The 24,958-nt window shown below is 38.6% G+C and overlaps 1 protein-coding gene across 2 annotated transcripts; it reads left to right on the forward strand.

The window, feature by feature from the left end:
* The first annotated feature begins 1,181 nt into the window (after positions 1 to 1,181).
* LOC150087748 (uncharacterized) lies at positions 1,182 to 24,958 on the forward strand. Of its 2 annotated transcripts, none has more exons than XM_090370137.1 (4): positions 1,182 to 1,274; positions 13,415 to 13,720; positions 19,603 to 19,851; positions 24,818 to 24,958. In XM_090370137.1, exons 1-4 carry the CDS (start codon positions 1,223 to 1,225, stop codon positions 24,847 to 24,849), a joined length of 639 nt encoding a protein of 212 aa, XP_090226263.1. In that variant the 5' UTR covers positions 1,182 to 1,222; the 3' UTR covers positions 24,850 to 24,958. The 2 variants fall into 2 exon arrangements, with proteins under 2 accessions (XP_090226263.1, XP_090226262.1); XM_090370136.1 differs by lacking the exon at positions 24,818 to 24,958 and adding an exon at positions 20,636 to 20,977.

The following is a 24,958-nucleotide window of genomic DNA, read 5'->3' on the forward strand; positions in this document are numbered from 1 at the left end:
TCATATCCGTAATTTTAGAAATTTTACGGAATTTTTTTGAAATAATATAAGTATTTTTTAAAATAAAAATATGTAAATTGTTATACTTGCATTAAAAATATACCTTTTGCTTTGGAACAAACAAATGACTAATTTTGTCTGAAAAAATGAATTAGCGTAGTTTCGTAAATAACCACAGGTGGCGCCACAGTACTTTAACGCTTAAGCAAATCCATAATTTCAGAAATAATTTCATATCCATAAATTTAGAAATTATTTCATATCGATAATTTTTGAAATTTAACGTAATTTTTTTAAAAGAATATAAATAATTTTTTTATACAAATAAGTAAATTGTTATAACGGCTTTTAAAATATACCTTTTGCTTTGGAACAAACGAATGACTAATTTTGTTTAAAAAAATTAATTTGCGTAGTTTCGTAAATAGCCACAGGTGGCGCCACAGTACTTTAACGCTTAAGCAAATCCATAATTTCAGAAATCATTTCATATCCATAATTTTGGAAATTTAACGTAATTTTTTTAAAAGAATATAAATAATTTTTTTTATAAAAATAAGTAAATTGTTATACTTGCCTTTAAAATATACCTTTTACTTTGGAACAAACAAATGACTAATTTTGTTTGAAAAAATGAATTAGCGTAGTTTCGCAAATGGCCACAGTGGCGCCACAGGACTTTAACGCCTGAGCAAAGAGAGATTATTGAGATAAGTGTGAGCCGAAATTTAGGTTTGTGGGTGTATAATCATGTGAAATATGCGTATAATTATGTCATTTGGACATTTTTATGAAATTTATCTTATTTTGCCAAATAGATAATGACCTTTGGAACTCCCTGTATGATAGTACAGCGTGTATTCTTTATTACATACTTTTTATGCTGGAAAGCTTTTTTACTCGGGAAATAATACATTACAATATATAACAATATAGTTTATAAGTTTCAACTCCTCAAACCTAGTACAGGGAAGTTTTCTTTTTATTCGGGGATTTCTTATCCAGCTTCTACTGTATTTGAAAATGAAAGTAGTTTCATTTCAGTGTAGCCACATATTTTAATTAGTTCCGGAAATTTGTCAGACGGGGGAACCCATCTCAACCACCAATGAAATTATAATCGTGGCTAAATGAACTGCAGAAAAGGTTGAATTAGCCACGATTGTGTACACAGAATACCATAGTTTCGTCTCTGTTAACAGCGCTTGTATTAACTATTAAGATGTCATTGAATAAATTCAGCTTTAGCGTAGTTTTGCTAATCCTCCAGCCAGGTAAGCGTTCAGAACTGTATTCAGTGTATTCTGTCTTAAGAACTGTATTTAATACGTAGTAATATAAGAAATTACATTTATGACCATTAGTATGATAGAGTTGGAAATGGGATTCATCAAACCAGGCAACAGATTTCTTTTTTGGTTGCCCATGAATACTCATGCGCAACTACCGACTGCCATAGTCTGTACGAGCGTGTTCCATGTACTTGGCGCTTTCCATGTGGATATTGGTTTTGCCATTCCTACATTGTATTGAGTGATTAGCCACTGTGCTGTTGTTGTTACTGTTGTACTAAGGCCATATTGCTTCCTATATATAGTCTTCTTTTTTTATGAAAACCCCAAACACGACAGGTATTAGAACCTAAAGTACTTAGTACCGTGCTTGGGTTGGACGTTGAGAAGACGAAAGAAGATATTTGTTAATAGACTTGAACTTCTGTAGACTGTAATTTTCAGGAAATACGTATGAGGGAAGGTTGTTCCAGAAAACGGCAATTGAATGGATAAACGAGGAAGACGAAAAGTTGGTTCTGTGAGTTTGAAGTTGGACAGTAAATGGATGTTGACTGGTGGCGAAACGTGTTCGGACTGTTTTGAAAGAGAGAGCAGGAATTATAGAAGCCAATTTAGAAGAACAGTGCCCGTGGAAGTATCTGTAGAAAATGCATGCAGCAGAAACAGTACGTCTAACGGATAAAGAGTGGAAAGACTCTGTTAGAGAGGAGTCATTAATTAATTAACCTAATTGCCCTATTCTGAATAGAATAGGGCAATTAGGTTAATAAATTAATGAATAGGGAAATTAGGTTAATTAATTAACTGGGGCGGTTCCCCCAAAGCCTGAGAGAGGTTTTTGGGGCACCGCCCCAGATGTGGGAACAATATTCCATGGTAGGGCGGATTTGCGATTTGTACAGAGTGAACAGCTGTTTGGAAGAAAAGTAACGCCGAGAGCGAAAGAGAAAACCAAGTTTTTTAGATGCAGAGAAAGCAATATTTATAATGTGCTTGAGCCAAGAGAGATTAGAAGTCAAGGTAATCCCCAAAAAGGCGCCTCCGTAGCCAGGTGGGCAAGAGCAGCAGTGCGTAGCACGCGCTTCTTGATTAGACCGGGATTCGAGCCCGTGACCACCAAATACGGGGGATGCGGAAAGGCCAGGAAATGACCACCGCATATCCCCGGAGCAATATGGCCTTAGTTGCTAATGCTCCTAAAAACCAAAACAACAACAACAATCCCCAAAAGAGATATATCATTTTTCCTAGAAATCGGAGTGTCACCAAAGAGGAGCAGAAGAATCCTTTTTGCGAGATATAAGACAACACTGAGTTTTAGAAGAATTGAAATCACTAAGTTGTCTTTGCCCCACTGGAGAATTACCTGGAGATCGGCATTTAAGGAATTGGTAGCGGATATTCGAGTTGAAGCTGATTGAGAAGGGCAAGGTTTTTCAAAATGGAAAGTGGAATGCAATGTGCTATCATCGGCAAAACTATGGATAGGATTTCCAGTCAATGGAGGGTCATTAATATACAAGAGGAAAAGAGTGGGGGAAAGAACTGAACCTTGGGGGACACCGGCAATAGTGGAGAAGTTAGAAGACAGAAATCCATCTACCATCACTCTCAGTGAGCGATCAGAGAGAATACCGGATAACCAATTACAAAAAACAGTTGGCAAACCATAAGATGGAAGCTTGTTTAGAAGACCTTTATGCCAAACACGATCGAAAGCCTTTGAGATGTCAAGAGCAACTGCTTGTGTTTCACCAAACTTTTCCATTGAATTAGTCCATAAATGGGTAACATAAGCCAGAATATCACCAGTAGATCGACACTGACGGAATTCATACTGGCGATCGTTGATCAGACGAAAGGTTTCTAGGTAGTTTAAAAGTTGGCAGTTAATTGATTTCTCCATTACTTTAGAAAGAGTAGAAGTAATTGCAATGGGGCGATAATTGGATGGGAGGGACTTCTCACCCTTTTTAGGAACTGGCTGGATATGAGCAAATTTCCAAGTAGAAGGAAAAACACCTTTGGAATAAGAAAGTGAAAAAAGGCGGCAAAGAACAGGAGTAAGTTCAGGAGCACAGGTTTTTGAGAACAAGTGGAGAAATACCATCAGGACCTAAAGCTTTCTTACTTCGTCAAAATCCTTCTGACATTCTTTTGACGGAAGACCACAGGAGGCATTGAATGGAATGTGTTGGGAATGGTGGGAAGTGTTTTTCCAAGATCATTAATACATGAGTTGGAAGAGAAACGGGATGCTAGCAGGTCCGCTTTATCCTTAGTTGAAGTGACAACAGAACCATCTGGTTTGGACAGAGGTGGGAGCAGAGATGGGCAAAAGTTGCGACCAATAGCTTTGGCAAGAGACCAGAATGCTCGGTTACCATTAGGGCAAGAAGCAAGTTTTCTACTCTTAGCCTGTTCAAAATCTAGTTTGAACTGATTAATGACTGCTTTACAATTGTTGCGAGCTTTGGTTTAGGCAGAAAATGAAACTGAAGAATTGGAAACAGGCCAATTACAATATGCAACATTCTTCTCTTGAGCAGCCTTAGCACATTTAGTGGAAAACCAAGGTTTAGATAAAGGACGAGATTTTGGAGTGGAGTGTGGGATGAAGGATTCCATTCCTGCAAGAAGGATTTCACTGACACGATATGATCAAATGTTGACATCAGAAGTTTTGAAACAGTAGTCCGACCAAAGAAAAGAAAAAAAAAAAAGAAATCTTCCAGGTCATCCCATTTTGAATTCTTGTAATGCCAAACAATACGAGGTTGGGAATAACCACGAGATAAAGGCTCCATTGGAGAAGAGACAATGACCAAGTTGGGATCTTAGGTGCCTAAAGGACCACACACTTCAACCGTGTACTTAGAAGGGTTGTTTGTGAGAAAAAGATCAAGCGTGTTGGCTGTATGGTTAGGATTGTCTGGTATTCTTGTAGGTAAATGAACAATCTGTGCTAGGTCATTAGAAATTGCATAAGCCTCAGCATCTCCACCAGCTGGGTCGGTGTGACTAGAAAACGGAAGCCAGCTGGAGTTGTGAACATTAGCATTAAAATCACCTCACTGTTAGGAAAGTTGGACTGGAGAAAGTCAAGTTGCAAAGAGAGGAAGTCAGAGCTCCAAGTGATTAGTGGAGTTGGGAGAACGGTAGAGGCAACAGATGAATTTGACACAGTGAGGTAGAGAGATTTTAAGCCAGAGAAGATCGAAGAAAGGAGATTCCAAATTATCAATTCTCTGACAGGGAATATCGGAACGGACATATGCACAAATACCACCTTTGAGGCGAAAAGTCTGTAAGTTACGTGTTTTCTCTGGTCGATTTTCTGGTTGCTGGACGAAAACCCTTAGTTTCCGAGAGAAAATACCATGCTGCCCTAGCCTGAGACTGGTTAATTCAGCCAGTTTGTGAAAAATAGTCACTGTGCTGTGTTGTGCTGTGTCGCTACTGTGTTAAGGGAACTAGACACACGACCTTCACCACGGGCGTTGACCGAACGCCCATGGTGAAGGTCGTGTTATTCGACTGCTGTTCAGCTATCGCGGTAGACTCGTGAGGCTACAGAACGGGAGCACTTAAAACGTTGGCAAAGCCAAGTGAAACTGCTGATGCGCCTAAAACTCGACAAACAGCAACAGAAACAGAATATTCCATATGGAAAGCTGGGCAATGTTATCCTATTTAAAAGATTTTCTTAATTTTAGATAATTTTTTAACCCATTCAATTCCTTCTCTTCTTACGGATTCAAACTATATTTTTCAATTTTATATTTTTCAGAAATGATTTTAGAAATGTTTATAAAGTAATTTAATATATATCTTCATTAAAATTTGTTTAGAATGTTAAAACGGACCTTTTTTTAAAAACTTTAAGCAATGTTTTTTCTACACCATCAAATACAAAGGCTGTCCCTATAATCTGTGTGCATCACTATACAAAAACGGCGGTGATCTCGTATACCTTAGAAAAAATTCAACCTTTTTTTTTGTTGTTTAAATGTAATATAATTAGCCATTTTGAATACGTTTACTACTTTTGTTTTTGAGGAATTGTTAATTTTTTTTGTTTTGAACTTCGTTTTTCAATAGCTGCAGTGGCATAAACAAAATGGTTGTTAATATGTCCATCTTTTTTCATTTTTTGACGCTAAACATTACTACCAACGCAATCATCTAGATTTTCTTGCAATTGCTGTTATACCTATTCCTGATATGTAATGGGGAAACTACCAGGCCCCAAATCGCAGTTGGAGACTCCAAGATTCGTGGGGGGGAGGTGTTCAATTGATTTAGTGTGATTGGCATCGTACGCAAGCTAATTATACATCGAAATAAGTTATTCGCTAATCATGGATCAAGAGATGGTTGAGTGGAAGAAGACAAAGAGTTGTTATCAATGGACCTTGCTCATCGTGGACTAATATTATCAGTGGAGCCCACCAGGGTTCAGTACTGGGCCCACTGTTATTTTCTGTATTTATAAATGCTATTGGTGAAAGTATACCAGGCTTATGTCAAAATTTGCAGATGAGACAACGGTTGGCAGAGTGGTCACTGACAGTAATGATGGTATGCTACCGTAACAGGATCTATAAAATTTAGGCAGATGGACTGAAAAATGGAAATTGAAGTTTAACATTGACAAATGCAAAGTACTGCATATAGATAGCAGTAATCTCAGAGTAACGTACTATCTGTGTGGTATTACACTCAGGATAGTGGAAAATGAAAGAGACCTGGGGTGTTTGGGCATTCATATATGAAGTTCTTTGAGCAATGAGGACAGGCTGCCAAGAGAGCACATGGAGTTTTGTCTATGATATAAAGGAATTTTGCTAGCAGGAATAAAGAGGTAATTGTTCCATGTATAAGGCAATAGTCAAGCCACATCTTGAGTACTGCATACAAGTCTGTAGGCCTCATTTTAGGAAAGATGTAGAGCTGTTAAAGCGGTTACAGAGAAGAGCAACGAGATTGGTGAGGAGAACAAATGGGTGTTCTTAACAAGAATGGCTTCAGTTCTCCAAATTGCACTGTCTGGAGATTAGGCACTTGCGAGGTGATTTGTTTAAGACTTTGAATGCATTGAGCAAGTTTGATGCTAATGCGATTCTTCCTTTTATGCACACGGAGGGGGCATAAATTGAAATTGAAAAAGGATGGTTGCAGAATAGATGTGCAGAAGTTTTTCTTTAGCCAACGGGTGGTTTGGTTGATTACCTGGAACAAACTTCCGTCTGAAGTTGTGGAAGCGAATATACCTATTATATACAATAAATTCAAAGAAGAACGAGATAAACGATTGGTGTAGAAGGACAAGTGAAACGGGAAGGTCTTTTTAATCTGGCATACTAGCCTTTCTAAATCTTTTGACTATTTAAATCTGTTTTCTTTGGCAGGTGTGCATTTTATAAAACTCTGCAGCGTATCATTTTTAAAAATAATTTTATTGTACATCTTCAAGCAGCATATGACAAGATAGATATTAAGGAAGGAAGTATACTTTTCTATATATCTTCAATAATCACCATTAAAAACCTCTAGGATAGATTAGATTATCTGAAAAAAGAAACAGAACATGGTAAGAAGAGGAAAGTGGATCATGTTAAACTTCAGTATGTAATTAACTGTACTTATTTTAAATACGTTTATATACAATTTGGTAGCGTTGGAAAAGAAGTAATATGCAAATGAAGTAATTTTCAAAAAAATTGTAACTTGCAAGTAATTTTAAAGGGCTGTATACACTGTCCATTCAAACCATTATAACACCCCCTTGTGTTTTAGGAATCCGACCTTTCTCCCCACCCGATGGACACACTTGTCGCGGTGAAAATCAGTAAATGTTATACTGTAGGTAAGTGGCATGTGGACTATACGAAGTATTGGATCGACATGAGCAAGGGACGTGATTTGATGGACTTCGAAAAAGGGATGATTGTCGGACACCGGTTGAAGCGTAGCAGTATTACGGAAACTGCGAATCTTGCAGGCTGTTTGCAGAGTGCTGTAAGTCACGCATTCCAAGAGTGAACGGATAGGAGACAGAGCAGAAGTCGCCGGGCCGTTAGCGGCGCCATGCCTCATCGATGGTCATAGTGAAGGTAGGAAACGTTAGAGCAGTTTATCATGACCCAGAAGTGGCCATCCAGGTGATTGCTTTTTCTGGGTGGCCAAGCAGCTAGCACAACACAACATACATTATTCACACAATCACTACACTGGGATCTTTACAGTGCTTTTTTAACTTCACTTGAACTAACTGCGGAGATGAACAGACGTTCCAAATGCCGCCTTAGCAATACATACATACATGTCAATGGATTTTAACCAGATATGACCAGCGGTGTTTCCAAAATCATGATCCAGCAAACCCTCTCTTCCATATGAGCCCGGGAGTAGGCAGACAGTTAAGGTACTGTAACAATTTAGACCACTCATCGCCAACAACACTTAATGTTTGCATTTGAACGGCGTCATTGGACTATTGACGACTGAAAAAACGCCTTTTCTGATAAATCACGTTTCCTGTTATGGGTGTGGGCGGTAGACGAAAGGTATGGCAAAAAACTGCGGAGAAAAATCACTCTGATGTTCAGGTCCAACAGAAACAGAGAGGTGGCGGAAATGTTTTCTTCGGAATCCCTTGTACCCCCAGACTGCGTGACTAAGTCCACCGCCTGGAGAGTCAAAGTGAACGACTTAGATTGCAGCCTTGCTGCCAACTAGCCAAATGGCGATCCAGGTCCGACACCTTTCTGGGCCTACTTTATCTCCTTTACCTGGTGGGGGGCACCCATGTCCCCTCCTCTCCCTGCAAAACCCATTTTCCCTCTGGTGTGGCATGGGCATGCCCACTGAACATTTGGGGACCACCTTCTCTATCGGTTCCTTTCTTCTTTTTCTACCCTCCAGCCTTCCTTCTCCCCACCCAAATCTGTCTACCTTCACAGCGCACATGTCAAAATTGCTTGCTCGACCCTTTTCGGCCAAAAATAAAACTCATCCAGCGTACAATCCCTTCTCGCTCTTAAGGCAAATCTCTATGACCGAACAAAAGCACCAACAGCGATTAAAGCAATGTCTTTTCTTTCTTTTTTTTATAGGTCCTAGCCACTGAAAACTGAGGAATACGGTGGCAGGACCTGCCAGAGTACTGATTCCTTACTGGTAACACCTGGCTAGCCTCCACGTGGCGCGGTATGGGCAACGTCGGGTCCCATCAGGGGCCCGATGGCCAATAAGCCAGATGAACAATGGGCACAACAGACTACACTTTTGCTAAGAGAAGAGTAAACCGCGCACGACAACGTTATTACCAATGCAGTTCGATAAACCTGTTAGAATGGCTGCCAATAAGTCATATCTAATACTGTATTGTAGACTCCCGATTATTCGAGGGCTGGTTAACGGGATCTCTACAACCGAAGTTAATTCCTCTTTGCCTCATGCAGTTGCTTCTTGACCACAAGGACCAGCAAATAGACGCCTTTCTCGCTCACAAGATGGTCCTTCGAAATTTACGTAGTACTTTATCATTCACTAGAAGGCCAATCAAAAGCAAAAACAAACTTCATTGTTTTTCTTTACGAAAAAATGTGTTCCTCTTAAATTTTGTCAAATTTTTCCCACACTTTTATAAAATTGTATGTTTGTAGATAAATTTTTTCCACGTTTACGAGTTTTTCTATAATTTTACCGATTATCTGAGGTTTCGATTATCCGTAGAAATTCATTTTCCACCCACTTTAGATAATCAGAAATCTACTGAGATAGAACATACAAACGAATACAAGCCACACCTGTTTATATTTGGGAATTTTAGACAGCATCCAGCTTCAGTGGGGGTAGTAGGAATACTTTTATCCGATCCAGAGTCTTTCTGATTTGATTTCCTTTTCTCTTTTGAATTTTTATCATCTTCTGACTTGCAACCGTTTTTAGCTTCATCTTTCTCTTCTGAGAAGTTCGATTTCCTTCCTTGTCTGTTAAAAGCAATACCATTACACTCATATTGAGACATTCTGAATGTGTTTCCCTTGTTTTTTTCCCTGAAAAAACAAACAAAATACAATATGTAAGTCACAGCTTGAAAAATTAACACCATTGAAAAATTAACATAAATAATACTGAAATAATTAATATTAACAACTAGTATTTTCCACGAAGTCCAGAGAATATTGCATCATGTTCAAGGATGTTTCTATAGCCTCCTTAAAATTCCTTAAATTTTGACGATGTCATCCACTCCAGCAAACGCAGATCTTGTTGGATGACTGTTTGACTGTATCCACCAAACAACGTGGTACCATTTTTTTTTTAGTTGTTCATCTCACATCAGCTCTACACTTGAATACAAATGTTTCAGATTTGGATTCATCCGTCCACAGTAAGTTTTTCCACTCTTCAGTTGTCCAATGTTGATGGCTCTTGGCCCAAGCTAACCTTTTCTTTTCGATTTTCCGGTTTTAATACGGGTTTTCCGACCGTTACACGACCATGAAATTCTTCTTGTTTAAGACAATGGATGTAGACACTGGAGTTTCTCTGTTCCCATTGACCACAGTTCGGATTTCAGGTGCAGTAAGTCATCGACTGTGTTTAGAAATCAGTGTTATGGTCTTATCTTGTGATTCGTTTTTACGCGAGGTCATCCTGCTCGTGGTTTGCCCCTTAAACTGTCAGTCTCCTTGAATCGTTGAATGGTAGTTTGTACTCCTTTAAATGAACCACCTATATTTTTGCCAATACGTCTCATGGAATGATTTTCTTTATACAGAGTTATAATAGCACTTCTGTTTTCAACATTCAGTTGCTTATTTCTTGCCATATTTATCATGAAACACACAAAACTTACACCAAACACTCTTTTTTTGAATAATCGGTGTTCGATTTTATACGTTCCAGCCTTACTTCTCAATTTCTATTATTGAAAAACACTAGAGAATCATCTACAATCTTCTATAATATAGAAACAATACTCCCTGGACCACGACCCTGGACTCCTTGAGTCCAGGATCGTGGTGCGGCTGCATCATCAGCACTATAGGATGATACGCCACACTGATTATAAATTTCTAAATGCCATGTTTAAGAACAAATACTGATATTCCTTTTTTTGTAGTAAGCGGGATGAAAATACTAAATACTGCATAATTTGTATTATGATAAAAAAATCCTACTAATATTTTGCCTGTCTTATTATTTTTTAAATCAATATTTAACTCGCCACAGTCATTATGAATTTAATATTTCATTTTTTCTGTAAAAATGTACAGTAGTAGTGAAAAAAATTAATCCATAAAAATATGCTACACTTTAAAGGTTTTTAACTGGCCTCTGTCGAAGCCTCGCGCTACCATTCTTGCTATAAAGCAAGTTGCATAATATGAAAAATAATACATAATCTTACCTTTTATCTGCTTTTACTTATTTAATCAACTAATAAATATTTTGGAAAAAAAATTACTAGCTAAATTTTAAGGTACAGAACTGAGATTGCCACAGACTACACAATAAAGTTATGATGCTGTTCTAACCCAGACTAGAACTGGTTTATTGTCTGAAAAACGAAAGGCGGGAGCGCGATAACTGACGTCATTTTTCTAAGGAGAGTAAAAAAAGAAAAGCCACCCTACTCTTAAAGAAGTTTAGTATGGTAAAGTTCCGTTAGAGGGAGCAAGTGAATGCCAAGAATTGCAGTTAATAAAAACATTCTACCATTGATAACCAATGCAGTTAGATTTTTGTTTATGTTTTTTTGGTATATTGGAATGTAAAATACAGTTAGAATAAACTAACACGAATCCAAGGTCTTTGGGCGTATTCAATATTTCAAATCACCTTGAAGAGGTCAGCGACGTCTTATTTCCGTTGTAATCGTAGAAGGTTACTTTGTAGCGTGGATGTTATTGCGCAACCTAAATGAAACCCCGATAACAAAAGTCTGAAGTTTTGTTGTAACGTTTCAAGTAAGAACAAGATTTTTGAAGTTTATTTTCCTATAACATAATCTGTAGAAGAGACTGCGAAAAAATCTGACAATATCATGTCATGGGTGTTTAGATAGCATGCAGGGGAAAAGGATGTCCTCCTCTCAATTCCTTCCCAGAACCGCTCTGTGATCGATTAATCCAAGGACATTTCACAGCTGTACCCAAAGTGAGCCTCTTCAGAACATGCCCTGTAGTAGGGTTCTCCTAAATCATGGCTCTAGATTTCTAGATTTGGAATTAGTTTTACCGGGGGAAAAAACCTTGCTATCTATGTCTGAAACTATGACTTTTCGTCCAGCAAAGCAGGCAAAGCGACCAAAGAACACACGCCATTTACAGACACAATACACATAGGTAGTTGAAATTCCAGGTGACCCTAATAAAATAGTTAAAATAGTTAGATTCTACCTCACTAATTCCAAATCTAGAAATCTAGAGCCATGATTTAGGAGAACGCTACTACAGGGCATTTTCTGAAGAGGTTCACTTTGGGTACAGCTGTGAAATGTCCTTAGATTAATCGATCACAGAGCGTTTCTGGGAAGTAATTGAGAGGAGGACATCCTTTTCCCCTGCATGCTATCTAAACACCCATGACATGATATGATCAGATTTTTTCCCAGTCTCTTCTACAGATTATCTTATAGGAAAATAAACTTCAAAAATCTTGCGAACCTGGGCCTTCTCCACCCAGTGTGGGGAGGAAGGTGACGATACCACTATGCTACACGCGCAGACTAGTGAGGTAGATTCAATAAACATAACCTGCTGTCAGCAGAGTTCAGAATGTTGTTCTATTCGGAATGCCTGCGTGGGTAGCACTGTGGTTATAATCACCGTCCTCTCCATACCAGGTGGAAAAGGCCCAGGATCGAATTACGTCAATGACGAGAGAAATTTCTACCGCCTCTTTTTTTTTTCCCACAGCGTGGGTGGCCGAGTTAGTCGGTCTCAGACTTTAATATTAAAAATCACAGAAATGTTATTTATTAGAAACGAATTGTTTTCTTTGATACGATAATACCTAGCCAATGAAAATGAGAGCGGAATTTCCTGAAGTGGACATACATAAAAGAGTACAGCCTGTATCAAGGAACTTCCGATGAAAGAGTAAACTTCCTTGTTGGAAAGTTCGATATCGCGAACCTACTTGGAAAAAACTACTTCAAATCAGTACGATATGATTGGTTTCCGAGTGTTGGAACTTAGAGAGGAAGCGGTCTTCTGCCAATATCCCTTCTGACCTATTACCAGAACAAAATTACAGAATTCAACATTATGTTAACTCTTAAAATATGTACAATATAGGAAAAAACTAAGGCCGTCGTAACGGAGTGGTCTGGTGCGATGATGCATAAATACATTTGCCATGAGTGACTAGGATTCAAGCTCTTTGCTGCTCAGTATGGTGCTGCTTCTTGTATTCTCTCTGTCTTCTGAACTCCTCGTCCAGGAATGTAAACAGAAAGTTTATTTAAGAACAGTACAGAAATTCCGGCTTGTTATGCTACTGGAACAACGTCTGAAGTCACTGGTGACGTCACATGTTCTTATTTGTCATAATGGCTGGGGCAGTAGCATATAAAGGGTTGAGAAAGTGAACTCCCGTTAAATGTGATGCAGATATCGACTATTCGTTGTATATTAACGGCTGGGGCAGGGGGGGAGAGAATATGCTCCTTTGATCCCGTCATATGAAGCTGCTTTGGATCGTGGCTGCATGCCATTAACCCTGAAGGAAAAGCCAAGGTGTACTGAACGTTATGAACATCGTGTTCTTCACCAGTAAGGGATTTGTGCTGGATCATTCGGTGAACTGGTGGATTATGGTAACGAGATTGATCATCTGCCTCACCTATGAGAGAAATGTGAACAGAAATGGGAAGATCTTGGTTGTGATTACTTTAGGTTGTGGATAGATACGAGTTGTAATTGCATATCGTTTCTGTTGACTGTTGGCTGTGTCTTTAGCATGTAGTGATTACGAATAATGAAACCTCTGAAGTGAGCCCTTTATATTTTATAAGTTTAATTCATGATCGGATAACTTTTAAATAACCTAAATTTTCTACCACCTTTTGAAATAACATTTCTCTGTTTTTCCTATTTTAGTGCTACAAGCACCAATAGACTTGAATTTAAACGAACACCCAGATGATTCGGCTTACAATTATTTGGACGAGAATTCAAAATTAAACAACCTTCCAGATGATTCAGATTATCCTGATTTAGAAATGAGTTCAATACCAATGGCTTATTTTCCCAACAGAGAGGGGCGATTTTCTAATTTTCGTGAGTCTTCCCCTGCTAGTTCTTCATCTGATCCCGAAACCAGTGCAGAAAGTGAAAGCAGAGAGAGTTCCAACCAGCGTACAGGTGATCCCATGCATTGTTCAACACAGGGTACACCACTAACGGGTAAGTATGGAATACTAAATCATTATAAGGTCTAGTTTAGTGCAATATAGTGGAAAATACCATTCAGGCATTTGACACTAACCCAATTGTAGTAGGAATGAATGCATTGCTTACTATTGAGCTATTATAGTTAGCACGAAGAGGATTGAGACATTTCGAGGAAGTCACAGTGGCCGATGTGAAAAATAAAGGACTGATGGAGATGTAAAAAGGAAAATATTATCATTTAGGCCAAGAAACTAGACGGATAGAGATCCACAAACCCTAAAGAGAGTGATTGTATTATCCCCAGAGAACAAGACAGAATAGTGCTGAAACAAATCAGGACTATCCACATACAATACAGTTCATGTACTGCCTGTAGAGAGTTGCACAACTTGTTGTAGTAGGGTTTTAGACGCATCAGCAACTAAGGCCATATTGCTCCGTGCATACTGTCTCCAAATTGCGCGTGTTCTCAGGTCGATTTTCTGTTTACTGGACGAAAAAGACTTTCCGGGAGAAAAAAAAAAAACATTTCTTATGCTACCCTCGACTGAGACCGAGTAACTCAGCCACGTTGCGAAATAGGCCCATAAAAAATTCCTCTCGTCATCGACGGGACTCGAACCCAGGTGTTTTACATCCGATGTGGGGAAGGATGGCGATTGTACCAACTGTGCTACCCACCAGGGCGCACAAACTTGGATTTCATGGGAGAGCTGCAGCTCTTAAACTCAACGATATCCATACTTCCTTTGAGCTTATTCGTGTCTCGGAAACAGTGGACAGTAATGTTAAGGTCTGATGGTGGAATTATGGCTTGGACGATATCCGAAGAATGCTATCAAATGTCATATCTCAACGCAGAAGTCGGATGAAAACGCAGGTTTGCTAGTTATTGCATTATGGACAGACGAGGTCCAAGGTTTCCCAAAATTTGTGGGAAACCTTGCAGATAGCTTGGAATAATGTTATTCAAGACATTATAAAATTAATCTTCGGATGCCACGACTGTGTAAGGCAGTGATAAAATCTCACTGAGAATATTTTGATGAAAAGTAAATATAGTTCTCGATTAATCATTTCAATATTTTTTGCTGTAAATTTTTTAATGCCGAATAAAAAATCTTAAAATACTTTGTAGAGTGTTTCTTTTATATATATTAAACCTTACATTTCCATAGCTAATTTCAAAAAAATTAATGAAAACTGTTGTCATATGCTGTGATTCCAAACTTTTTGGCTAGAGTGTAGACCTGGCTGATCAGAGTGGTTATAATCACAGACCATCGCACACAGGGTGGAAAACGCCAGGGTTCGAATCCTATCAATGACGCCAGAAACTTTTAAGGATCTTTTTCACTTCTTAGATGAGTTAATCGGTCCAAGAAGAGAATGCAAAATTCTCTCCCGGACATTTGGATTTTTCTTCCAGCAAAATAGGAAAATTAATAGAAGTTAATTCTCGGTTAGACGTAATATGACAGTTTATGAAAGTACGTTTTACGTTTTTTATTGATGGATATCTTATTATTAGCCATTCTGATAATAGTATTAATAGAATGACTGCAAATATGCCCTAGCAATGTAATCGCAGTTTATACCATTTTTTCTCTTTCTTTATTCTTTTCGAACGTTAATAAGATTTCCTGTTAGGAAACGTGACCAAATAAACATAAGGAACAAAAACCGGAATACACGTGCTGATGGCAAGAAGGCTGACGAGTCCTGCATGTGCTGTCACCTATAACAGCAAACAATTTCCTCTTTCACTTTTCTGTTCTTCGAATTTGTTGTGAATGTTTGTGACGTCAAGGGAAAGTTGCATTTTTAATATAAAGAGGAAATTGCTATTGGTGCTGCAAGCAGTAGTTATAAAGACACCTGATCTCAGATGTTGCACGCATATTGAAAGTGAAGGGCATTTGTTAAGATATTTTTCGGCGTAGAAGGGAACATCTTTTAATAAATCAGTCACCGAAAGAGGTAAGTTCATTACGTTCTTTACTCAATATGAACTTATGTTCTTGTTCCAAATGACATTCACCTAATTCTATTGGTGTTTGTCTTTCCTTTGTTATGTACAGGGTGTTTATGACAAGGTGTTTAGGACAGTATATGACATTTTTTAAAGGTTAATGATAGAAGTTCTAAGTTTGACCACTGGGAGGGCACGCAAAGTGATTTATCCAGAAAAATTAAATGAAGATACATTTCTCCTCAATCTTTATTGAGGCACATTACTGCTGTGCAGCGCTGCGGGATAAAGATCTACACGTGTCCACCGTTATTTTACCAATATTTATTGAATCAAACCAAATCTCCAGGTGTCCACGATTTTCTAATAAGCTACCAAGAAGAAGGAAGGACTTGGCTTGGGACTTGTAGGATTTTAGGAGCATTAGCAACTGAGGCCATATTGCTCCATGTATACTTCTGTGAATTCCGTGTGTTCTGAGGTCGATTTTCTGTTTGCTACAATATCACAATTATTCCCACTAAATACCGAATTTTTGTTTCTAGGCCTTGACCCGTCGCTAAATCTGAAGATCTTATCAACTTAATTAGAACAGAAGAATATAGTTTCGGTGTGTATGTTCGTTCTCTGAAGACAAGGTGTCCCTACGTATCTTTTATAATAACATGCCTTCCATCACAAACGGAAAAAGTGCTGAATCTAAGATCCCTCTTATCAGGGGCTCTAGTAAAATGCTTCACGGACATACCTCCAAGGGAGCCCAAAATCTCTTCTCCACATGCATAGCAATCAGTGGCCCTGCTACTTACACATACTACGCCCTCCTCTCGTCATAGAATCCCCAGATCTCAACCGTTCAGTGTTTACCTTTAGAATTGCAGAAGTATAATTAGCAACCTAAGCCACTTCAGAGCAATCCAAGGCTCACATATTTACGACATTTGCCTGCTCACCGAAACCTGGCTCTCCATAGATATTGATGATCAGGAGATTATAGATGGGTAATATACAATCCGTAGAAAGGACAGATGATCTCATGGAGGATGAGTAGCCCTTTCATTCTAACCACATATTCTGTGAAATTGCATCAAATTTCACAAATATTGTATCATTATATTGCCTTCTCCATCTTGGCAAGTTAAAACTTTTATTAGTATTACTTTATTTTCCACCTCCCTTAACTAATAGTGACCTTAACTAATAATACCCCTTAACTAATAGTACCTAGAAAACTCGCTGGACTCTTATCTTCCCGCTAATTCAATCTGCTGACATAGCAATGGTTTTGGGTGACTTTAACTGTCAACTGGCCAATTTAGGATTTTCTTCTCCATCACTGCAGACCAGGGGTTTTTTTAATATGCTTCACATCTGTGGTCTTGAACAAGTGTGCAATTTTCCAACCAAAGAAAATGCTTACCTTAACCTAATATTCTCCTCTACTGATATTGATGTTCGAAAAGACAACCCTATATTCCACTAGGATCATTTGCCAATTACTTTTGGCATCGCCGTGACTACTCATAACTTAAAATGCACCTCCCGTTCTCCACGATTCAATTTCAGAATGGCTGACTGGCCTCTGCTCATCCTAGCTGTGGGCAATATTGACAAGCATCTCTTTGATGCTGCTGATGACATCGATGTGCTCACCAATAAGCTGATCAACTGTGTCCACTCAGTTAAATCTGACATTTTTCCTCAATCCCATCTGACGGCACGTTCTACCTACCCGCACTGGTATAACAGCGAATTAACACATACAATTAAATCCAAAGAATTCTATAGAAACAAGTATAAGCAATCAGGTGACAGCCGATACAATATTCAGCCCATTCCGCAAAGAAGTGAAAACCCACATATTAAAATCTTACGTTAATACAGAATAAATTCAGGATAGTCTACTTACTCACAGAGATATCAAACCATTCTGGAATTTCATGAAGCATAAGAATATAACCAGTAGAAAGTTACAACTCCAAAACGCAGATGGAATTCTCTTATCGGACGAATTCTGTATTGCTCAACAGTTTGCCAAACATTTTTCCAGAATCCAAACAAACGATACATTGAGATCTGCCTAATTTCCTGACTTCACACCTATTAAAGATGATATTCTCATCAACATCTTTATCACAGATGAAGATTTAAACTCAGCATCAAAAAGTATGAGAAATGACTATACTAGAGGTCCAGATAACATTCCTGGCTTATTTTGGAATATGACTGTCGCTACCTTAAAACCCCTCATAATGCGGATATTCAACTTGTCTCTGAGGCAAGGGAAGTATTCTAAGCACTTTAAGCAGGTCAATATAGTTTTCCAGTTTTCAAGAAAGGTGATAAAAATGATGTAACTGATTACAGATCCATATTGTTGCTAAACTCTTTGACACAGCAGTATATAAACTAATCTTCGAATTCTTCAGGCCTTTCATTAATCAGAACCAACATGGTTTCTGCAGTGGCAAGTCTGTAGTCACAAATTTGCTTCCTTTCTGGCAATATACCTCTGAAGTTCTTGATAACCATCTTCAAGTTGATGCAGTCTACACAGATATACCTAAGGCATTTGATGAAGTCCCGCAAGAAAAACTTCTGGAAAAACTTAAGCAATATGGTATCCGTGACACTTTGCTTTCATGGCTACGCAGCTATATTACGCATTGTTCCTTGAGCGTTATCGTCAATCAAGTGAACTCGAACTGTTTTATAACACTAAGGGGAGTACCTCAAGGCTCTCCCCTAGGTCCTCTACGTTTCATTGTTTCATAAATGATCTTCCTTCTTTCATCTGCACCTCCAATATTCAAGTTGCTCTCTAAGCAGATGATCTTAAGATCTACTCAGCAGTGAAGGAGGTAACCCATACTCAACAGCTTCAATGCGCCCTCAATAAATTCTCTCTGAATGGCTTGTCTGCTAACCCCTCGAAGTGCAAAGTAATCTCTTTCTCATTCGGCAGAACTCCACAACTACACTATTAACTCTGTGATCATCGAAAGGTGTGACCAAATTAACGACTTGGAGATTCTCTTCTCCAGCAGTGCTAAATTTGAAGCCCATGTCCTTAAAACCACCAGCAAAGCATTCGGAACACTGGGATTTATTAAACCGAACACCTACAAGTTTAAAAACTACAGATATGCTGTCATCCTTTACGAAACTATAGCTTCCAATCCTTGAATTCAGCTCACCCGTCTTGAAACTTTAATTAACAAAATCGAAGCAGTCGAAAAAAATTTGTTTGTTACCTTACGTTCCGTAATCCTCTACTTTATCACACGGTGTGCTATGAATTGCTGTGTATTTACTTTTATCTGAGGCCTCTGCGCACTAGAAGAGTTATTGCTGACATCACCCTTCTGGCCAAAGTAATCACTGGAACTTATGAAGCATCTTATATCCTTAGTAAAACAAACTTCAGTGCTCCTTGTAGACATGTTAGGAACCTTACACTGTTTCGCGTTGACTCTACCACCAGGGACTTTATGAAGTTCAGTCCACTGAACAGAATCAGCAAATGACTCTCTCATTGACTTCTTTGACAACTCCCAACTACTGATGAACTCCATCCACAAGTTTGCTTCTTCTCTTAAATGCGAAGTAACTAGCTCTCATCTAATTATTATTATTATTTGTTTGTATTATTTTTCTATTCTCTAGCTAATTAATTTATTATTTGTTTTACCAGTAACTTAACTTAATGCAACCCTCTTTTGTACATATGATTTTAATTTTTATTTAAAAAATCTATATCAATGTTTATAGGTTGGGTTTCATATTAAATTTATCAATTGTGTTCATTGTTTTCCTCTCTGATACACTGTTAGTAGTTACCTGTTGTGTATCTTGTTGTTAATAAAATAAAAAAAATTGCTTGAATAACAGGTTCTGAAATAGGATTTTTCGTTCATTTCAGTGCCCCAGGTTACAATGGACCAGAACCCAAATATGTTGCCAGACAACCCTAATCCTGATATGGATCAGTCAAGCTTTTCAATAAAATTACATTTTCAGAGAGATGATCGATTTTCTAATTTTCATATGAACCCAACCGTCCGTTCTTCCGTTCCTCAAAACCTCAATATGGGCAGTAACAGCAAAGAGAGTCTCAACAAGAATGTTGGCGAATCTACACAGAATCTTACGCAAGGCGCATCATCCTCAGGTAAGTTCAGAATAGTAGAATGCAATCAGTTCTGCTGTAACGCAATACAGTGGAAAGTTTCCTTTTGGCTTCTCTTATCCTAAGCTAACAAGGACAAATGCACTGTTTGTTATTTAAATTTTCTTCCCAGAAAGAGTTTATATTATTTACTTAAAATGGTTATAAACAGATACCTAGTCAGTACTGAGTTCGGTTCCCCAAGGAGCAGGTCTGAGATAAAAGTTAGGTTTGGAGATTGTTGAGGGAACGGTACCAAAACTGTCTTTTATTCTTCAGTCTTTCCGGTTGTTTAATCTGTGATTGTTGGTCGGAGTTCCGAAAACACTATTTTATTGTATATTGACATTTTAGATAATTCCACCCCTTTTCTGAATTGGGCAAAATTCGTGGTTCTTTTATGTTCTTGCATGACATATCTCCGTCCCACAAAGCCACACTTGTCCATACCTTATTTAAACAAACCATTGTTCCATGATTGATCTGGATAAACTAAATCCCAGAGAATACCTTTAGGAAGAGTTGAAAACATGTGTCTTCCATTCCGCAAAAAAGGCAAACCGACCATAAAATATAATTTAGAGACATGCTAATATATTGACACTTCTGTCCCTGGTTCATGCTTACCTTGCTGCCTAATCTGATTAGCCGAAACCCAACTAAGGATTACTATGATTCGAATTCTTTTGATAGGACTATGTATATACCATAATATGGATAAATCTCTTATAATCATTAACTGTCATTTTTTTTTTTTTTTAATGGGACGCTGTTTTCTTCATTTTAGTGCGAATATTTGCAATGGATAAGAACTCCAGCAAACTCCCGAACTCAAAAGAACTTGATGATTATTGGAAAGGACTAAGCAAATCGCCGAGATTTTGTCCAAGCAGGGATATGCGATTTTCCAGTTTTTCTCAGCCAACCTCTGTTCATTCTTCTTCTGTTCCCCAAAGGTTCGATGCAGGAAGTGACAGAAAAGAAAGTCCTAAACATCATAATGGATCCACTAATAGTCCAACGCAAAGTGAATCATTCTCTGGTAAGTACAAGTAGAACGCGATACGTTCTGCTGTAATGCAGTAGAGTGGTAAACTTTCCATCGACTTCTGGTACAATGCCAAGCGCAGTAAGAAAAAATACCAACTGTTATTGAAAATTTCCTGCCTTGGTAGAGATTATTTATTTACTTCAAATGGGTAGGAAGGTATCCATGTGGTCAGAGCTGAAACTTGGCGAACCAAATTCAGTCCTTTTCGCGGTACTGAAAACATTGACGATCTGGAACTCGTCCTCTCATGTTCCAGATAATAGTCCAATTTCACTTAAAGCCAGACTTGTGCGTATTTGGTTTGGAATTATTTAATCCTGCAGAAGACATTTAGAAGGGGCTGGAAACTTGTTTTTCGTTCTGACTTTAGCTGCCTTGATGCTTATTCTGAATAACCCAAGCTCAACTAAAAGTTTCTGCTGTTCGAATGCGTTTTATAGCGTAGTATATATATGTATTCTAGGTGCCGGACCCTCTCTCTCTCTCTCTGAATTTCTGGTTTTTCATCATCTCAAAACAATCTTTGTTTGGAATTTGTGTGGAGAGGATTCATTATCTAATTTTCTTAAGCCATTCATATCCACTTCTGTTCTCTCAAAGACAGAAGAAACTGATAGCCAAGGGAATTCCAATGGACATTTCAGGAACTTTTGAAGGTCGTTGGTTATTGCCTCGTTGGGTGGACGACCAAGTATTCCATCAGTGCAAAAAAATTTATGCTCCAATGGGAGTTCGGTATATTATGTTTATAAATGGTATGCGTTTTGTGATAGGTTTGCCTATTTTTGGGAACGTGCCTTTTCTGTTGTTACTGAATAATTCTTCTATGATGTGTAAAAAAGTCGGTAAACATTTCTTCCTTCCCGAAAAAGTATCTTTGAACTGTTGGTAACTGGAAATGGAACATAGACCCTTTCTAACCACCGAAGGGGTCATCTGTGGGGAGGAATCTATTAACTATGCACTGTTAACCCTCTGAAAAATATGAATTAGAAAATGAAATAGGTCCTGTGGATTTAATGAAAATTTCACAATAAAGAGGCAAAAAGCTCTTTCCTGATAATTTCTTTGCTGTACAGGACTTTAGAGGACCGTGAATTCTAAGGGTTGTTGTAGTAGGGTTTTAGGAGCATCAATGACTAAGGCCATGTTGCTCTGTGGTTGCGTCTAACGCCATGTTGGTCTGTTCCTCTGTGGTCGTGTCTAAGACCTTGTTAGTCTTTTGTTGTCTGCTCGATTTGTTGTACGAAAAACACGAGTTTCCGCGAGAAGAAACCATGCTACCTTCCCCTGAGACCGACTAACTTAGCTACTTTGTGAAGAAAGCCCATAAAAATTCCTCATATCATCGACTGGACTTGAACTCAGGTCTTTTCCGCCTGGTGTGGGGAGGAGGACGATTCTATCAACTGTGCTACCCACGAGGACAATCATAAAATAAAAATATGCATATTGTATGCATATTTTTATGAAGGATTTTTTCTGAATATGTGTAGCGAGACCTCAATGATAAATGGACCGTTTACTTTCATGATGAAAAGGAGGGAAATATCAGAACGGGTGGTAGATTTATTTGGAAGACTACTCCATGCCTGGATTACATTGGCTTTGATTATGATGATTTCTGTTAGGAGAGGTCTGATATGAAGACTGGATCCGGACAGAGTCGTGCTGTTCATAGCTTAGAGTCAACTGTTATTACATATGGGAGGGTTAGACTTTGATTCAGGATCTATAGAGATCTCCGAATTTACTGTTCGCCCATTCCTTGAATAATTGTTTTGTCCACGGTGAAGTTTGTATTTAGTTGCCATGGATATTTTTAGACTGATTTTTTAAGTTTTTTTTAGAAATAGCGAAGTTGTACTCCTGGTGTTTGTACTTTAAGAAAGAGTCCGCTCTCTTTGTAACCGATGAATTCTTCAGAAGTTCTGGTTTATTGCCATTTTCTGCAAGTCTTTTGTTTTCTTCCAAATAATTCCTTGATGTTTTTGTTAAAATACTAGTCAGACCAGTGGGTAATATGAATCTCCTTAGACGCACTGACACATGCTATTTGTACACTGGTGGGCAAAATTTAAGGACCTGTCAGGTTTTCACCTTTAGCTTCTCATAGGTGTGGCCTGAATATGGGAAAAGCATACCAGAGGAACCTCGTGAGGTACAGAAATGATGAAGGAAACAACACCTACACAACAACGGAAACAAACCGGTACAGAGGGACTTTATTCAAAAATGGCAACATAGCACTGGCTGCCATGATACAGATGCATCACTTCCAAAGATGGAACAAAGGGAAGAGGTGGTCCTCAATAGGAGATATGGCCACCCCTAATGTCGATGCAGGCTTTGCACCGCCCGTCCATACTTAGAACAATGTTGTTGATAAGTTCTTGTGGTAACATCGTACATTCCTCTCTCAGTGCTATCTTCAGCTGGTGAACATTTTCTGGTGGGTGTGGACGTGCCGCTATGTGTCTCCCCAGAGCGCACCATATGTCTTCGATGAGATTTAGATCGGCGGTGGAACGGGCAGGCCAATCCATACAAACAATGTCCTCACTTCCCAAAAGCATATCAACAGTTGCAGTGCGATGTGGTGTGGCGTTATCATCCATAAACACGAATTCGAGGCAAATGGCACCTCGGAACAGACGCACAGGGAAAGGATTACCAGTAGCATGAACGGGTACAGAACGGGTCAGTACAGTAGCGTGAACGGGTCACAGTATCGCTATCCAGTATCTGGAGTTATGTTCGTCCATCCAAGATAACGCCTCTACACAGCAGGACACCTCCACCGCCATATCGATCCCTTTCAGTGATGTTTCCGGGGTGATACCGTGTGCCAAATTCTCACCAGCTAAACTGGCGAGAGATTGGTCCAAAATCGCTGCTGAGACTGAATCTACTCTCATCAGTAAAGAGTATCTTAAGTAAAGATTTTGTGGCTGCAACCATTAGAAATAGTGTTGGTCCTTAAGTTTTGCACACTAGTGTATTGATTCTTCAGCTAGGATGGAAGCGGTTTGGGGCCTTAAATTTTTTAACGGACAGTTCTATTTATATGTAGCCAGGCGTTGGAAAATTATTTACTGGTTTTTGAATTTGGGAGAAGAGACCTCTCTTGTATAGAGGGAAACATTGTTCAACAGGAGAACAGAGATGTCAGTGTGGGCATAAAATTCACAGTTCCATCGAAAATGGCACCTATCGTGATATTTGAATGAATCGCGTACGTTGCTAGAACCAGAATTTTTATTTTCAATAGTGGGATCTAACTTTGCACGCAATGATATGGATGTCATTATCCCTTGTACGAGGCCAGGTTTAGGCCATGAACTTGAGTACTTCATACAAGTCTGGGGGCCTCATTTCTGGAAGGATGTAGGTCTGCTGGAACGGATGCAGAGAAGGGCAACCAGATTGGTGAAGGGAACAAAACTGTGCTCTTGCCAAGAAAGGCTTCAGTTCTGCAAATTGCAACGTCTGGAAATTTGGCACCTGCGTGGTGATCTGTTTAAGGCTTTGAATGGATTGAGCAAACTCAATGCTGATGAGATTCATCCTCTTGCTTAGACTATAGGCATGAGGATGATCATGAATTAAAATTGAGGAAGGATGGTTGCAGAATAGATAAGTGGAAGTTTGCTTTAGCGGGCAGTTGATTGATGGAACAGGTTTCCATCTGTTGTTGTGAAGTGGATGGGTTCAATAAATTCTGCGGAGAACTAGCCAATTCTTAGAGGATATGGATGGGAGAAGTGTGCAGCTTTTTTTTTTTTTTTTTTTTTTTTTTTTGGCTGATGCTTTATAAGCTTGCTTTTTTGTATCATTTAACCACTATTAATTATAGTATATATCTAAACATGTATATTTATGAACTATACTTATAGTATCTCTTTGTCTTCATTTCAGGAAAGGAACCACTGGTCAGGAAAAAGACGTGATGCTGTGCGTGTTACTTTGTTCAGGATATTTTCATCTGTTCGTACAAGAAATTCAGTTGACTCCATCCTTCCATTATGCTCAACCCTTGTGAAAATTACAACGTATCAT

This window comes from Mastigoproctus giganteus, chromosome 3 (genome assembly GCF_048544385.1).
Source record: "Mastigoproctus giganteus isolate SK-2022 chromosome 3, ASM4854438v1, whole genome shotgun sequence".
NCBI lineage: Eukaryota > Metazoa > Arthropoda > Arachnida > Uropygi > Thelyphonidae > Mastigoproctus > Mastigoproctus giganteus.

What these genes read in the sequence shown, in the direction of transcription:
- LOC150087748 (XM_090370136.1), top strand. Translation starts at nt 1,223, where the DNA reads ATGTCATTGAATAAATTCAGCTTTAGCGTAGTTTTGCTAATCCTCCAG. An exon ending in TTTGCTAATCCTCCAGCCAG is followed by an intron (nt 1,275 to 13,414) that starts GTAAGCGTTCAG and finishes TTCCTATTTTAG; the next exon opens with TGCTACAAGCACCAATAGAC. An exon ending in ACAGGGTACACCACTAACGG is followed by an intron (nt 13,721 to 19,602) that starts GTAAGTATGGAA and finishes CGTTCATTTCAG; the next exon opens with TGCCCCAGGTTACAATGGAC.